The sequence below is a fragment of the Crocodylus siamensis genome, chromosome 1, assembly GCF_052110815.1.
Source record: "Crocodylus siamensis isolate JL-2025a chromosome 1, ASM5211081v1, whole genome shotgun sequence".
In the NCBI taxonomy this organism is placed as follows: domain Eukaryota; kingdom Metazoa; phylum Chordata; order Crocodylia; family Crocodylidae; genus Crocodylus; species Crocodylus siamensis.
The window spans coordinates 63,995,954-64,013,480 of record NC_143395.1 but is presented as its reverse complement, the minus strand read 5'-3'; the positions used below and the strand labels follow the sequence as shown (position 1 = coordinate 64,013,480).

General features: G+C 43.2%; 1 protein-coding gene across 3 annotated transcripts in view; it reads right to left on the bottom strand.

The window, feature by feature from the left end:
* Positions 1-4,950: 4,950 nt before the first annotated feature.
* TTK (TTK protein kinase) overlaps positions 4,951-17,527 on the bottom strand; it is a 73,519-nt gene continuing 60,942 nt past the window's right edge. For all 3 annotated transcript variants that reach the window (XM_090035370.1, XM_090035354.1, XM_090035360.1), the window contains 5 exons: positions 14,749-14,829; positions 12,744-12,920; positions 9,539-9,629; positions 9,193-9,290; positions 4,951-6,080 (listed from right to left, as the gene is read on the bottom strand). In XM_090035370.1, the coding sequence (XP_089891496.1) occupies positions 5,994-6,080; positions 9,193-9,290; positions 9,539-9,629; positions 12,744-12,920; positions 14,749-14,829 (534 nt within the window). In that variant the 3' untranslated portion in view covers positions 4,951-5,993. The remainder of the gene's footprint in view (positions 6,081-9,192; positions 9,291-9,538; positions 9,630-12,743; positions 12,921-14,748; positions 14,830-17,527) is intronic.

Below are 17,527 nucleotides of genomic sequence, written 5' to 3'. Positions count from 1 at the left end.
ACTGGACGCAGTACTCCAGCTGCGGCCTCACCAAGGCCGAGTACAAGGGGAGAATGACCTCCCGGGATTTGCTCGAGAAGCATCTATGGATGCACGCCAGCATTTTGGTCGCTCTACTAGCCGCAGCATCGCATTGGAGGCTCATGTTCATCTTGTGGTCAATGATGACCCCCAAGTCTTTTTCTTCTGTAGTGCTAACCAACGTAGCACTGCCGAGCCTACAAGGGTGCTGCAGGTTTTTCCTCCCAAGGTAGAGAACCTTGGATTTTTCGGTGTTAAACACCATGAGGTTCTCGTCTGCCCATTTGCTGAGCTTGTCCAGGTCAGCCTGGATCACCCGCCTATCTTCTGGCGTGGATGCTTTGCCCCAAAGTTTGGTGTCATCAGTGAACTTGGCCAGTCCACTCCTGACTCCAATGTCCACATCGTTAATGAAGATGTTGAACAGGATGGGTCCCAGAACAGAGCCTTGAGGGACCCCCACTGGTCACAGGACACCACGATGAGTGACTGCCATCAATCACAACCCTCTGGGTCTGACCACGAAGCCAATTTCCCAGCCAGCGGATCGTGGTGGAGCCAAGGCCACAACTGGCCAGTTTGGCCAAGAGGTGATCATGGGATACCAGATCAAAAGCTTTTTTGAAGTCAAGATATATGACATCAATCTCTTCTCCCTTGTCCAGGTGATAGGTCACCTGGTCATAGAAGGAAATGAGATTGGTCAAACAAGACCTACCTGCAACAAACAAGTGCTGGCTGTCCCTTACAATGTTAGCCTGGGCCAGTCCCTCAAGGATGGCCTCCTTAATAAACTTTTCTAAGATCTTCCCCAGGATAGAAGTCAGGCTAATGGGCCTGTAGTTAGCCAGATCCGCTCTCCTCCCTTTCTTGAAGATCGGCACCACATTGGCCTTCTTCCAGGCTTCGGGCACTACACCAGAGCGCCAGAAGTTTTCAAAGATCCGTGCCAGGGGCTGGGCTATGACGCTCGCCAGCTCCTTGAGTACCCTGGGGTGCAGATTGTCAGGGCCAGCTGACTTGAAGGTATCCAGCTTCTCAAGGTGTTCCTTCACAAGGTCAGCATTGATGGAGGGTAGGGAATCCCCCTCACCCAGATTTCCCTGTCCCATAGCAGGCATGGGCATCCCGTGTGACTGATGAAAGACTGACGCAAAGTACCTATTTAATAGGTTGGCTTTTTCCTGGGCGTCAGTTGTCAGTTGCCCCATCTGGTTTAGCAGGGGTCCAACATTGCCCTTGCTTTTCCTCCGGCTCCCCACCTATCTGAAAAAGGACTTTTTGTTGTCCTTGATGCCTGAAGCTAGTTAGAGTTCAGTTGCAGCCTTGGCTTTCCTGGTTTGCTCCCTGAAGGACCGGACCAGTGCGGAGTAATCCTCCTTGGAGGCGAATCCCGTCGTCCATCCTTTGTAGGCTTTCCTTTTTAGCCACAGCAGTTCCGCTAGGTCTCTGGAGAGCCAGGGGGGCTGCTGTACCTTCTTGCTGCCTTTCCTCCGTGTTGGAATAGATTTTGCTTGTGCACTGAGGATTGCTTCCTTGAGAAGCAACCACTCTTCTTGAACTCCCATCTCCCTGGGGTCATGGTCCCTGAGGGCCTGACCGACTAGCCTCTTGAGCTTATCAAAGTCGGCTTTTCTGAAGTCAAGGACTTTTGTGTTGCTGACTGACTTGCCAGCTTTACGGCGGATGGTGAAGGTGATCAGCTCATGGTTGCTGTCACCCAACTTCCCATCAATCGATTAGGTCGTCCCCTGTAGCCAGTACCAGGTCAAGTAGCGCTTTGCCTCTCGTTGGCCCATAGACTTCTCGAGTCAGGTAGAGGTCATCCACACATGAGAGAAAGCTTTGCGCCCGCTCAGATTTAGCTGAGTGATCTTCCCACGAGATGTCCGGGTAATTGAAGTCACCCATGACAACCAAGGTCCTGGAGCAAGGGGCCTCAGTCAGTTCCCGGGCGAACTCCTGGTCAAGCTCGGGACTTTGAGTGGGAGGTCTGTAGTAGACTCCCACCGTTGTGTCCCCTGTGCCGAATTCCCCACGAATTTTTACCCAGAGGGTCTCTAGCTGTCCATGCCGGTTGCCAGTATCAGCTTGCAGGGACATGTAGCTTTCCTTCACATAGAGAGCTACACCCCCGGCCCTTTTGTCAACACGATCCCTCCTGTATAGGGTATAGCCCTCTATACCCGTGGTCCAGTCATGGGTGGAGTCCCACCAGGTCTCCGTTATCCCAATGACATCATATTTCTTTGCACTGAGCAGGAGGACGAGCTCGTCCTGCTTGTTGCCCAGGCTCCTGGCATTAGTGTACAGGCAGGCAAGTGTGCCCTTGGGGGCTCTTGCCTTGCCCACAGATTGTGCCAGGGCTGGGGCAGGGGTGGGCTCCCTTAAGTGCCCCCTTAAGTGCCTTGGTCCGCTGGCTTTGCAAGGGCTGTTCAGCGGTCCAGCAGGGGCAGTAGTCCCCCCATCCCCGAGCGGGCTTAGTTTAAAGCCCGGTGGAGCAGGTCAGCCAGCCTGGCTGAGAAGAGCCTCCTCCCCAGGGGAAAGAGGTGGGGGCCATCTCTTCCCAGCAGCTCGCTGCCTCTCTCTCAATTAGAACGTGTTGGAGCGTATGTATAGGCAGCCTTACATTTTAATTACCTTAACATGAGTATGTAGGCATCTATGTGAGTAAACTGATATGGCTTCAAAAGGTCCAGCATTCTAGATGGAGGGAGATGAACAAGCACTCAAGGCATGTATATTCTATGTGCTTAAGATGGGTTCTCAGTACTAGAGATTCCCAGTGATACCACAACCTTCCAACTGAGCAAAACATAGTCTGATGTATGCCACAAAAGGCATGGTTTCCCAGAAAGCAAAGGAAGAATTTAATCTTGAATGCAATTTTGTTTGAGACTTGTGAAAATACCTTCCCAGTAACAGCACCATGACCGTCATATAGACCAGATACCAAAAACATGTGACTGGGTAATCTCAACTAGAAGAGAATCAGCCACAAGGTAGCTTAAACGCACCTTAAGTCCCATTAATCAGGATATGGAATTGCTTACCTTCATAGAATATACTGTTCCTGGATGTACTCCCCCATGGAGGTAGGGTTAGTATTATTTGAACAGTCAAGTAAGGTCAGATGCCCCCAGTCAAATATCAAGAATTCCCTTGCGTGGGTGGCAGATTATCCTTTTTATTGTATCATGGTGTAATACATGAACAATGATAGAAGTTAGGGCTTTTTGCTCCAACCCCCCTGACCTCTCTAACACCACCACTCTTGGAGAAATTCTTAGCAAATCTAGTGTTCTTATATACATGATTAAGCAGCAACCAGGAACTAAGGATGCTTTAGTCCAGATCAGTTTGCGATGATATGAAACTTGTCAATGCCTGCATCCAGTGGGCTGTTCAAACAGATACCTGGAAGTTTAGAGTGCATTGTCTTTTTGACACACCCTGTGGCAGATGCCAACTATCATGTTACCCAGAAGTCAGATCGTACTGAACCTTTGATTTTTGTGACTCCCAGACCTTTTAAGGAGGCAGGAACACAAACTTCTGTCCCATCTTAAAAAGAGGGAAATATGGTGATAAACTGCTTGTTAGGAAAGATTTACTAGACTAATTCCAGAGAGAATCCAGCTAAATTTTGTGCGGCAAAGCACTTAACATCTTAAAAGAAGAGATCAAATTATCTAGTTTTTCCTCATTAAAAAAAAGAATCTAATGTGTTGCATATTTAACATGAGATGAACAAGAAGGAGCAGATTTTTAAACTAAGATTCTGGAAGCCATCAGTTCCGCTTCCCAAAACATAGTAAACAACTGGTGGAAGCAAAAGGATGCAGAAGCAAGTGAAACGATGCCATGTTTTAAAATTTCCTGGGGCTTTTCTCAGGAAAAACAAATAAATAAAACTAACAATAAGGCTGCTTATAGATGCAGTCCCCCACCCCAAATAGTGCTTACAGCTGCATGCCCTTGTGCCAAGCCCAGCACATGCTCAAAAGAGGCATCACGTTAGTTGGACCCGGCTTGCCCAACATCTCTATAGATCAGCTATTAGATAAAAGCACCAAAAGCCCTGCTGAAGCACATAATCTATACAGACATTGCAGAACTGGGTTGAACTAATGTGCTGCTTCTTTCAGTAAAGTTTTTTTTTTCCCCCCCATGTCTGCCGGCACTCCAATTGATTTTAACCACTGATGTGCCTAGCTGTCAGGGAAAGGTCCTCTGACTTCTAGTTAACACTCAAAAATGATTAGGAGTTCCAGCTGGCTGAATACTGAGGCTTAGTCTTCAATACCATGTTCTGCCAATATACCTAGGTCAAGTAGGGTGTGGCAAGAACACATTCCTAAGCTCATATAGTTCTGTTGGCAACCCACCATTCCCAGTCTGGAGAAAGCTGTGCCAACAAAAGCAAGCTTCTGGGGCTTGGTTGCTGCTGCTCAGGAAGGTGGCTCAGGAGTCAGCAGAGAATGGAATGGCAATGGCAGTCCTCTTTTTTTCTCACTAGGAAGGGTATTAAAAGCACTGGAACAGGTTAACCCAGAGACGGTGGAATCTCCATCCTTGGAGGTTTTTACGTCCCAGCTAGACAAAAGCCTTGGCTGAGATGCTATAGTTGGGGATGGTCCTGTTTTCAGCAGGAGGTGGGCTAGATGACCTCCTCAGGGCCCTTCCAACTATAATTTTCTATGATTCTATATGTTGTATTGAAAAAACTGCCAAAGGTAGCACTCTAAGATATACAAGCACGGACAGAGCTGACTCAGGAGGGAAGAGCGGTGCCTCTGGAGAAGCTGATGGTGAGAAAGTGACAAGTTATAGTGTTTTTTGGTCAGTAAATGGGCAGGTCAAAAGCTGAAGAGCTTGCTAGTTAGCTTTTAAGGATGGCAAAACACTCTTAGAGCAAAACAGGTAAACTAGAGTTAGCTAAATATATTTAGAATTCAATAAGTTACTTAAGAAATGAAACATTTCTAAATCAAAAGCCAAAATGTTTGGGGAAACAGCACTTAAAGTAACAGAACAGAAATATAAAAAAAAAAATCCACAAACTTTCTTGGAAAGAAAAACTTTTTACATACAATTTTCAGTTTCATGTAGCAGCCACAGCATCTTACATTGAATTAAGTACAGCAACTTTAATTGAAGGGGCTTCTTAAAAGCAAGTATTAAACTTTAACTAAATTTCTGAAAGCAACAAAAACCTGGGTAAACATTATCCTAAGAATAATTTTGCTATTTAAAAGGGAAAAAAAAAACCACACAAAAAACCAAGCCATTCATGGATTCTAAAGGGACTTACAAAGAATGTTTTTACACAATTAAGAACCATTTTATTTACACTATTTCTTTAGAGTTTTTAATCAAAATGCCTCCAACATGCAGTTTTCCACCTAACTGCAATCTGCAAGAGACTTTCATTTTTCAACAAATGCTGTAGTTTAGCACTGTTCTGCTAGAAAAACCAAAAACTCCAGAAGTGGTTATTTTCTGAAACTTAAGGCGATTCCCAGTCGAGTCACTGGATGATGGTCAAGAATAAAAAAAGACAACATGCATTAATGCATGATGCATACAGGATATGCTTTCAAGTAGTATTTGCAGGGATCCAGTCAGATGCTTTGGATGTGTAGGCTATTAACACATTTACTTTTTTTTCCTTTTTCCTCATTTCAGCCTGAAGTTATTTACACAATCATACAAAGATCTGCAAACCAAACTACTGAAGGGCTGTGTGAGTACATTTTCACTTTTCAACCTGAGTGACATGCAAAGAGTAAACAGGCAGCACACTGTGAAGAGTACGAGATTTTTAAAATTCTGTTTTAGTAATCAACGTTATTAGCTTCAGGGATAAAGAAACAGAATCTTTGTTTTGTTAGTGTCCTCTTAAAATATATGAATTGTGCTGCTTTTATTAAATGGACTGACATATCTAGTAAATCACGCTCAACAGTGCCTCATTTTGCTGTCCATGTTTGGTTGCCAGGTTTTGCAAATGCAGATACATCAAGTCTCTTGCCACTGCTGCACTGTTCATATAAAGTCTGAAATTAAAGAAGGAAAGAGTAGAAATAACTGTTCCAAAAATAATTTCTAACTAAAATCTTTGCAACAAAAACAGTGTGCAGAACTCTACCCTTTAATACTTATTCATAGTGCCATTATATACCAAAATCTGGCCTTCAGAGAATTGGGAATATGGAGTAATTAACAGGATACCCAAGTAAAATAGTTTTAAATGTATTTAGAATCAACCTGATAACCCTGGAAGGAAATATTTAAAATTAAAGGACATTCTAAATTGAATTAAAAACTTCTATATAAATCAGGAACATTTGAGGAAGGCAAGCAAATGCATAGAGCTGGTAGACAATGTAGCAGAGTAACAATCTAGAAGACAATGCTAATCATCTTCTGTGATGTGGACCACCATATAGAAAAGCAAGCATTTGAACCATCTGCTCATGAAAACAGGATTCCCAGGAGGCACTGTGCTTGTGACCAAACTAATTCTCCAGTCATGTCACAAGACGACAATGAAGTAAAAGCTACTACATAGCTACCACTTAAAATGAACAGATCTGATAACAGTGACCAGACCCAAGGATGGAAGGTGCATCTATGGAGAAGTAAACATAGAACAAATTAAAGTGATGGGATATAGGTAACCTTTTGTACCAGAAGGAGAGCAGCCAGACACTCAGATACACCCTCTTCGAATTCAACAAGCCTCTATGTGGTAAAATGTAACAGTAATCCAAGTACTGCCCTGTTTGAACTACTGCGCAACACCAACATTTTACATCTTCCTGGAGTGAGATTTATCTGTTTGTGAAATCCTAAGTATTTACATTTGAGAGACCCTGCCAAATCTGTCTTTGGATTGGAAAGTAGGCCATAGTCATGACCCAGCTTATGGGTTTTGAGGTGGTTTTTAAGAAGGGTAAGTGATAATGTGCAGATTCACTCAATCCCAGCATCTTCCTGGGAAGAGAATGAATAAAGTAAACCAACCAAGGGATTGTCATCATGGAAGAACAGAAGGAGCCCTGTTTTGATTGAGTATTTCTGTTCAATGGGTATTTTTAAAGGTTTTCAGCATGTGGGAGACAAACTAAACCCTCCCCCAATTCAGAAGAAATCTGTGAAGATGAGGGAACAGATGAACATAGTAAGCTACTTTGTATCTACCAACTTCATTCTCCTAGGCTATCTTCAATTTTGGGTGGGGAATGGAGAAATCATTACACTTCAAATGCCTAATAAAAGAAGTTGCAGGACAATATAAAAAGGGAGACTGTCACAGGCCAAAACATTTTCACAAGAGGAAAAGTGAAAGGATTCTTGGGGGGAGGGAGGGGTTGTTCAAAATCATGGGTTATGTGGTAATAACAATGTTTTGGAAAGAAGGTTGCCCCATACCCCAAAATCGGTAGACTTCTCTACCTCCATTCATAGGCCTTTTTGGAGATGCTTGTGAAGAGTTGGAAGGGGATATCAAAGGGATTTTATTTTTTTATTGGGAGGAGGGGGAGGAAGGAAGGAAGGCTGAATGCTGACAAGTCATACTACAATTGTTCGGTAAAAAAGGGACGCCCCACCCCTGCAAGTTAGACACACTGGATACCGAAGCCTAAAACTGCAGGAAGAGCTAGGCATTAGAAGCATCTTTTGGCTGCCTCCCCCAGCTTTTTCTAAAATGTTGTGCTGTAGCTCTTCAGAGGCTTAGGAGACATTAAATCAGCAGAAGCTTGCTATCTGCTTCTAACCATTGACAGGGTTAACAGAGGAAGCCTGCCAGCATACCAGAAAGAGAAAATGCAGCAGATCCCCAAATCCTCCACCTGAATTGGCTGCTGACTGACCAATGAAAACTTGTTATTTCATCCATATTGCTAGTATCCCTATCAAGGACAGAACAAGAGGTAGGGAAACAAACACACACTTCCTAGGACTTTCACAGCTGATCCACTTCGTGAACATTTAAGATGTTGCTTGGGCTGTCATTCCCAAAGTTCAGTCCTCTCCCCCCACTCCAGGGCTTCAGAGACCAGATCTTGAGAGTAAAGTACCCAAGGTCACAACTTGACTTGAGACCTGTGTCTGCAAGCAGGAAAATCTCTGCTTATAGACATGCCTCCATGTCAGGGTGCAAGGGAATTCTCCCCCGCCTCCCCCAGCTCAGGATTCAAGTGCAGAGTAGGGAGCTCACCTAGGGGTTCCTCCCCCCACTCTCCACTTGCATGTGGTGCCACAACCCCAAGGCAGCAGTGAGAAAAGGGCACCAAGTGACAATATGCCTATCATAGTGCTATCCCCAAGTCAAGGACCACATGCAAATAGAGGGGGGAACCCCTGGGGGAGTTCCCCAATCCACACATAGAAGGCCCACACTGGGGGGAATTAAGTCACCCTACATCCGTCTGCAAAATTGCAGAGGGCTGTGTCTGCCCTCTTCCACTTGCATACTAGTGGGGGAACCGTTTCCCCTGTGCAAGGCTACAAGCTGAAGAAGGGTGCTCCCCTAGCAGTTTCCCTCTGCACTTTCACATGGTCCCTGACCTGGGAGCAGCAGCACAATAGGCACGCTAACTCTACTTGCAGGAGCACATCCCAAGTCCAGGCAGGGCACCCAGGGCACTTCCCCACCCCGCCAAGATCAGGCCCCTATGGCTAGATGAGTGTTTGGCCTGTGGTGGTGAGTCTCCTACTATAAGTGAACAGACAATAGACTGCAAAAAAGTGGAACAAACTGTTACTACCTTTGGTGGGGTCACAACATTTAAGCATTTGTAGTACACGAAAGGGATGACATCCATTTACTCGGCTTTTGTGCCACCATAAGTATTTTTATGGCAGCACAAAGTCAAGGTCTATTTGCAGCCTAGCAGAGGAGAAGGAAACCAAGCAGCAAGACCAGTACCAAACCTTTAATCCCTATTCTACTCTACAGAATCAAGAGATAATAGCTTTAAGCTAGCAAGTTTTATGACAATTATGCACCTCCTTTGATAAAGACATGAAGCTTAGAATGAAACATGTTTTTAATACTTTAGATTTCAATTGTACAAACTGCTTATGTTTTACTAAATCTGAAAAATATTAAATGGTACAGTATTATAATACTACTACATTAACACAAAGCCAAGTACTCACTTTAGCAGCTCTTGAAATAGAGTTGGGAGAATTTAGGTTAACAAGCTGGCCAAGAATGAGCTTCATTTCTTCTGTTGTTCCTTTCGCATTTGAACCACCTACAGTTCATTCAGACACATAGTGATGTTGAAATATTTAAGTAATTTACAAAATACAAAATCTTTGTTTTAAAAGATAGGAATTTCAAAATTAAAAGTTACTTTAGCTCTTGCTGAAACAAAACAGATATACATACATTTAAAGCATGAGTCCAATACATAGAAAATGTGCAAAACTTACAAAAATGTAAAATAAAACCTTTTGCTAAAGCAAGCAATGTAGTTTAAATAAAATTTAAAGAAATCACCTGTCTGTGAATGGGCTTGAATGTTGACATATGGATGCATCAATAATTCGGAAACAGATGCTCTTTTTTTAGGGTCCCTTATCAAACAGCACTATGAAGAGAAGAGAAGAGAAGGGTTATTTTGGGGTGAGGAAGAGTAGAGTTTTAGCTTTGCCTTCCACTGCCAAATTTTCATGCTTAGCATTCTAAGTAATTAAAATAAATAACATGTTATGTATAAATCTGTAAGTTATGAAAGCTGTTGACATAGTTTAGCTTTCCTTGCTGGGAAAGTCCCTAAAAGATTTTAAAATCTGAAAGATGTCATGGGGGGCTTGTTTCAAATTTTTGCACCCAGTTAAACTATCTTGTACTTCTGCCCTGATGGCTGCAAAAGTGTGAAGAGCAGACCCAAACTTCAATTTGTAAATCCCAAGGCATTTTGTTTAAAATATACTAAGCAGTCGTGCTACAAGATTAACACAATACCGTGGACAACTCGCTGCCAATAATAAAAGGACAACTTTAATAATCCTACTGGATCAGTGAACTGGAAACATCAAGAAATACAGTCTTGAGCGATCTGCGTGTACTTTATGAATTGTGCTCGTTAGCATACTAAGACAGAACACCACCAAATAACTATCACTTTACCCTTACCAAGGCTGGGGAGAGAACACACGACCATTGTAGGAGGTAATTTTACACTTTTTTCAAAAATGCAAATTTAAGGTATGTTAGCAAACTGCTTAGCCCATGCTCAATATTGAGCCAGCTTCAACAAAAAACCCTCTCTCTTGCTCTGAGAATTCCACCCAAGACATTGCCTTCACTAACCTGGGAAACTAGTCATATATTCCAGATTGCTGACACACTACTGTGAAATGAACCTCTGAGCACTTTTAAAAAAGTCTACAGAACTAAATATTTAAATAAAAGGCACTCACAGGAAACCTGCCCTGTCCTCATGAAACGAATACAACGTGAAACTATTTCACTCCATGCATCTCAGTAGGTGTTATCACCCCTCCGAGGCATGCACTTGTAATTCTATGTGATGTATAATGCCCATTACCTATTCCTATGCACTGTGTCTGCATGCCAAACAACTAGGCATCTACTTAATTCACTGTTTTGTGGATTTCATGAAATCTGGGGCTGCCCACAAAAAAAAAAAAAAAAAAAAAAAGAAAAATTAAGAAGTGCTGGCTCCCCAGTAGGAGTTAGTGGTCCTCACAGCTAGGGGAGGAAGGCATCAGCTGGCAAGACAGGACAAAGGGCAGAGAAGATGGTAGTTGCCCCTCGTTCCTCTTCCTCCCTAGGGCCTTTTCACCAATCAGCTCCAGGAGACAGGGCACATGAAAGGCAGCCAGTTATCAAGATGGCAGCTGCCCCCTTGTTCTTCCTCCTCTTCCCTGGGTGTCTCTGCCAATCAGTACTGAGGAGTGGGACTGCTACAAAGTGCCCCTCAAAATCAGTTCTGTGCACTGCAAAAAAGCCTTTCTTGCCACAATTTAAGTAGGTCCATGAACATTACTGTTTTTAACTCTTCACTGAAAAAGACAAGAATTCCCAAAGGACATCTTGCATCAGACAGATTCCAGGGAGAGAAGCTCAAACCCACTTCAGAAGGGCAGAGAACCAAAGATCTTTGCTTGTACCTGGCAGAGGAGAGATTAGAAGCAGTGGGCCCTCTTTTACTCCCCTCATTATCACTGCCATACTTGTTCCCTTTCCTACAAAGCATCACCTACTCCCAGATTTTGAACTATTCTGCCACACTCTTTCCTGTCCCATGTTTCTCCCACCCTTAGCACTACTGACACACCGCCACATTCCCTTTCATGGTCCTGACCACCCCCCCATTATTCCCTAGCTTTGTGCCATAAACTCAAAAGATTCTACAAAAGTTATGAGCATCTTGTACTAAGGGACCATATACCAGGAACCGTAGTACCATTAAGGGCTCAACATTATCCTGACTAACCAAGTCATCCTTGTTAACTGTTTTACCTTTTCTTTGGTGATTTATTTCAACAATTCTAAGTGATCATCAACACTGTTGTTACAAAACTGGTAGACAGAACAACAGCAACATGTCAAGCAATAACTTACATATTGGGTGGAAAGATTCAACTGTGCAAGCTTCAAAGGCAAAAAAATATTTGCGCATTTTAGAGGTTCTTGCAAATGGGTAGAATCTGATGTCTTAAGGTGTGCATGGTACAAACCTAAGCTTATTTCAAGCCACTTGCCATCATAGCTAGGTAACTTCAGTGATTACAGCAAGACACCAGATAACACTGAAATCTTATTTAGTTAGCCTATAAAAAGTGTGCATCTACCCTGCTTTCTGACTGTCTGACTGACTTCAGACTCTAACACAGCTCTGTTGCACCTCTGTAGCATATAGACATTTCAGTCTTTTAGGCTCATGAGTTTTAGCCCACTGCATTAAGAACGTGTGTGTGGGTGGCGGGGTCACTTCTTAAGAGGCAGTGAGCATCATGCACTATCAGACCCAAGTGTTGAGAAACAAAGACCAGTTGGGAAAACCCTCAGAACCAAGATGGGTAGGGGGAAAAAAAAGTTAAGAACCAGCCAATTTTGTAAAGTGCTATTTTTCCCCAGGAAGCTAAAAAACTCTTGCTAAATTTGGACCATTACTCAATCTACAAGCTGGTTTATATGTATGAACCTGTTGTGTTGCAAGTGAACAAAAATCAACACAACTTTAATATTTGGTTCACTGGGGATCCAAGTTGGAGCATGTTTGCTGCACATTGTGTTGAAAGATTATGCTGGTGCAACAGTTGGATAGTATCAGCTTATACTTGTACCAACCAAATTGAATCATTACACCAGTACATTCTGTGTTCTGCACAGAAAAATAATCTAGACAAATATATTCTTTGACATCAACTGAAGGAACATGGACATCCTGCCCAGGATATTCATTTACTACACATGTTAACTAAATGAAAAAAAAGACGTATTTAAAAAAAGTGCAAGTAAAAGCTGTGCAGCTAGCCTGACCTTCAGCAGTTCATTTTTAGAATACTGCGCAATATACTACATTCAGTATCAGAACAATGCCCAGCTATGAAAAAACAAAAAAAAGTTTTTCCAAAGTGCAAGTCAGATACACAAACTATCTAGAATAAAGCCTACCATAACTTGAATCTAAATTCTACTTTTTCCTAATACAAATATAAAAGTGAGTTACCTTTAAGACATCCTGAAGATCCTTTTCTGCAATCTCTGGGAACTCTATTTCATGATTAGGATCAATTATAGCATGAAGTTTTGTGATCTGATTTGTTATGTGCTGAAATGGGGTCCTCCGGTAAGTCATGCAATATAAGATGCATCCCAGTGACCAAACATCACTTTTGGGACTTATCTAAAACCAAATAAAATTATTCAGATAATTATACCACTTAAAAGGGAGCACTTCTCATACTTGCCAAATATCATAATTTACACATACAATTAAAATTTTACTTACATTGCTGTGTCTTTAGTACGTAAATCATTATGCAATGCATAGATGGTAATATACCTACTGATGATGCTTAAAAGGCCAGAAGTGAGACTGTCATTAACCAACATAGATAATACAAGGTTTATAGAATGCCTGGTTACATTAATTTCTAAATAAATACTTTATTCAGTAGAACTATTTATGACTGTAGTATCCTAACAGCTTACATTTGAGAAAAGCATTCAATGACTTCAAAGGCTTCAGAAGCTCAAATATTAAACTCTCCCCTCCCAAGAAAAAAAAAGGTCCACTTTTGGCTTATGACAAGCAATGTGGCTAAAAGTATAACAAAAATGTTTTAAATGCCTTTAAAAATGAGGTCCTCTGTGAACATGCAATGCTAAAAATGCCAGTATATCCACTGTAACATTTTTTGTGCTTAAGGTGACATCTGGAAAGTGACCATACAATTAGTTAAAAGCACAACCACCCAGTTCCTGTTGCAGGAACTAGGTCTACCACTCACACAAGAGAAGCGCTCTCTTTAAGTTCATCAAATAAGCAGATCTGAAAGTGCATTTTTATGGTCAAAATTACTTTTTCTTCATCTGCACAATTAGTTTGTCTCTTGCTGAAAAGAACCTCTAAATGAGTGCTCTGTGAGAAAAAATGAACATCAAGATTGGTCTCAATGGCTCTCAACCTTTTTTGGACTCTTCACTGGGTTCAAAACACCCTTCACCAGATTTGAGGCCCCACCCCATAAAACTTATAAGCAAGATCCAAGTTCAAAAACTAATTTACACACTGCAATGCTTATTGCTTTGCCAAGGAGCTGGGCAGTGGGAGTGGGGAATCATTCAGGCAGGCCTGTGTTCATCTACCTAGTTTACCTACTTAACTCCTTAGACATTGTGGCACCCCTCCGAGGAGCTGATGGCACACCACATGCCTCTGCACCCTGGTTGAGAATCACTGGTCTATGCACACACTGGATTTAAATATTTTTATATGTGTAAGCAGAAAAAGAAGGATGCTTTAGTGCTGGAAACAATATCAACTAATGGAAGAGCATTCATTGCAAGCCCTGCTGGAAATAAAGCAACATCTGAAAAATGGTAGCCTGGTCTTTATTAAATCAGTTCCTTATATTTGTCTTTCAGCCTGTTAGAAGTCTGCCTATTTCTATGCCAAATAAACAGCAAGTCTAATTTAAGACACAAAAGGGCATCGCATAAATAAAAGGAAGATAACAGGACAAGGGGTAAAACTCAAGAGATACAGCCATGTTAGCCAAACCCACACAAGTTGATGGTTTGGAATAAATTTAAATAACATAATCAGCAATTTATACTGCACACTAGGGCTGAAAATAGTTTATGGATTTCCCCCAAATCAATTTGGACTAGCTTGTACCTGATCAGAAGATAGAAAGACTACCTTCATTTAAAAAGAAACAACATTAAAAAAAGATGTAATTCACCATTTTTTTTAAAGTGATATTTGTACATGTCATATTTTAGTACCCAATGCCAGGATATTGAGTAACAAACTACTTTACACCCCTAAAGTTGCAAGGGCCATCCAGCACACCCTTAGTCTGAAACCTCTGCCCAGTTATCCAAGAGCAAGTTTTTAATAGTTCTGATTGAAGTGGAAAAAAAATATATATATCTGAATCACTTAAGTCTGGAACATATTCTCCTTGGATGGAGAGAAAGGATTAAGGAGAGAAAAAATGTTCTACCTTTGATCTGGATTTCCCATTTTCTCCATAATTGGACATATCTTTAATTGCTTCTGGTGGCATGTAATTAACTGTGCCAACCTAAGAATGAAGAAATAGAAAGTTATGTAAACGAAGCAGGCATGCAACACAAGTAAAACTTACTTTTAAGGTTGAAGCAAGTATTTCTTTACTCATTTAATGGCTTTTTTTGTTTTTTAATTAAGACTTGTAATAAAGCACAGAACAATTCATCTTTTACAATCATACAAGACTGGGGTTGGAAGGGACCTCAGAAGGTCATCTAGTCCACCCCCCTGCTCAAAAGCAGGACCATCCTTAAAGTAGATCATTTAAATAAGGGCTTTGTTGAGCTGGGGCTTAAAAAGCCTCCAAAGATGAAGATTTCACCACCTCTCCAGATAACCCCTTCTAGTGCTTCACCACCCTCCCAGTGAGAAAGGTTTTACTAATATCCAACCAAAGCTTCCCTTGCACTGCAAGCTGACAATTGTTCCTTGTTCTGTCATCAATCACCACAGAACAGTCCAGCTCCATCCTCTTTGGAACCACCCTTCAGGTAGTTAAAGGCTGCTACTAAATCCCTTTGGATTTAGCCATTTGGAAGTCTACCAGTGTGCCCCAATAATTATAATAAAATAAATTCTAAATACCTGTACATGTTGCTGTTTGATTTTGCTTTTATCATAGAAAAAAAAAATCAGAGCTCCTCATGCCCCCTTTGGCCACCAGGATGCACGTCCAGCTGCAGCTGTCCCCCACACTGGTTTGTGGTGCTGAGCAGTCCTGATATGCCAGTGTCCTGCCTCTGGCTCCTGCCCATGCCCATGCCATTGCCCTTCACTCCTGGGCCACATGCCCCCTGGCCCTGCCAGTGCCCCTCACTTCCAAGCCACCCCACAGTGTGAGGAAAGAGATGGGTATGTGGGCACAGGCCAACACATGGGGGGGCACAGGAAAAACTGCAGGAAGGTGAGGGGTACATGTCCCCCCAAGGTTTCTGCGCCCAGTGGGGCACAGGGCTGCAACCGGGCCGGACCAGCTGCGGGCATAAGCCACCTCTACAGCCTAGCTGGCAGGACCTGGCATGGGATGGAGTGCTGCACCACCGTGACCGAGGTGTGGCAGCACAGAGTTATGCCCCCACTGTTGCCAGGCAGGCAAAGGGGGGCCTCACCTTGGCAGTCATGGCAGTGCAGTGCTCCCTTCCACTCTGGTCTAGGCTGAGGAGGCAGCTCTTGGCCTGCAGCCAAGCTGGGCCAGCTCCAGGCCACAACCCACTGTGGGCACAGAAGTCTGGGGAGCACTTGTGCCTCCCTCCCACACCCCTTCACAGACTTACTTATAGGGAGCTGCTCTCCATCACCCTGTCCGGCTGCCATTTATGTGTGCATGCACACATGCACATGGTGCCCCCTGCCCACACTGCCCCAAGTATCCCCTTGCATGTTGGAACTCTGCCAGCCTGCAAGAGGAAACCCGTGGTTTTCGGTGTTTTTCTCCTTTAAAGGAGAAAATCCACTTTTTTCCGCAGGATCCAGGTTTTCCGTTTGCTGTCTCATGTCATGTGTCCCGCCCCTAAACATTTTTTATAGAATCAATGAGTCGGAAGGGACCTAAACAGGTCATCTAGTCCAACCCCCTGCCATGGGCAGGAAGGAGCACTGGGGGTGGCAGGGGTCATAAGACCCCAGCCCGGTGCCTGTCCAGTCTCCACTTGAAGATTTCCAGGGAAGGTGAGAGCACCACCTCTCTGGGAAGCCTATTCCAGACTCTGACCACCCTTACAGCAAAGCAGTTCTTCCTAATATCTAACCTAAACCTATCCTCCCTCAGCTTATGGCCATTGTTCGTGGTGATTCCAAGGGGGGCCCTGGGGAACAGACTTTCCCCGAGTCCCTGCTGGTGGCCCCTGATAAAGTTGTAGGCAGCCACAAGATCCCCCCTCAGTCTCCTCTTGTGGAGATTGAAAAGATTCAGGTCCCTCAGCCTCTCCTCATAGGGCTGGCCACAGAGGCCCTCAACCATGAGTGGCCTCCTCTGGACCCTCTTTTGTTGTTCTCTGCTGGACTCTCTCCCAAGTTGTCCACATCTTTTCTGTAGTGGGGGGCCTAAAACTGTACACTACTCCAGAGGTGGCCTCACCAGTGCAGAATAGAGTGGCATAATTACTTCCCTCGATCTGTTGGCATCACTCCTACTAAAGCAGCCCGGTATGCTGTTAGCCTTCTTGGCAACAAAGGCACACTGTTGACTCATATCCAGCTTGTTGTCCACTGGAACCCCTAAGTCCTTTTCTGCGGAGCTGCTGCCTAGCCAGTCGGCCTCCAGCCTGTATTGTTGCATGGGACTGTTCCACCCAAAGTGCAGGGCTTTGCACTTGTCCTTGTTGAACCTCATGAGATTTCTTTTGGCCTTGTCTTCCAAGTTGTCTAGGTCACTCCTAATTCTAGCCCTATCCTCCAGCACATCTACTACACTCTCCTGCTTGGTGTCATCCGTGAGCTTGCTGATAATGAAGTTTCATTATCTTAGTCCACCTTAAGTATTCTAACCAATGGGAAAATGAAATAAAAAAAAGTGTGATATCCCCAAAAATCCAGCTCCATTGCTGCTAAAGATCATGCATTTCAACAATAATACAGAAGCATAGGTTGTCATGGTTCCTTTTACTTAGGTATCTGACAGTTGATATATTTTACAGCCCACAAAATATATTTGAAAAGATAGTAGGACAACCTCGTCAAGTAACCAAATACTATCATTTTATCAAAATCAA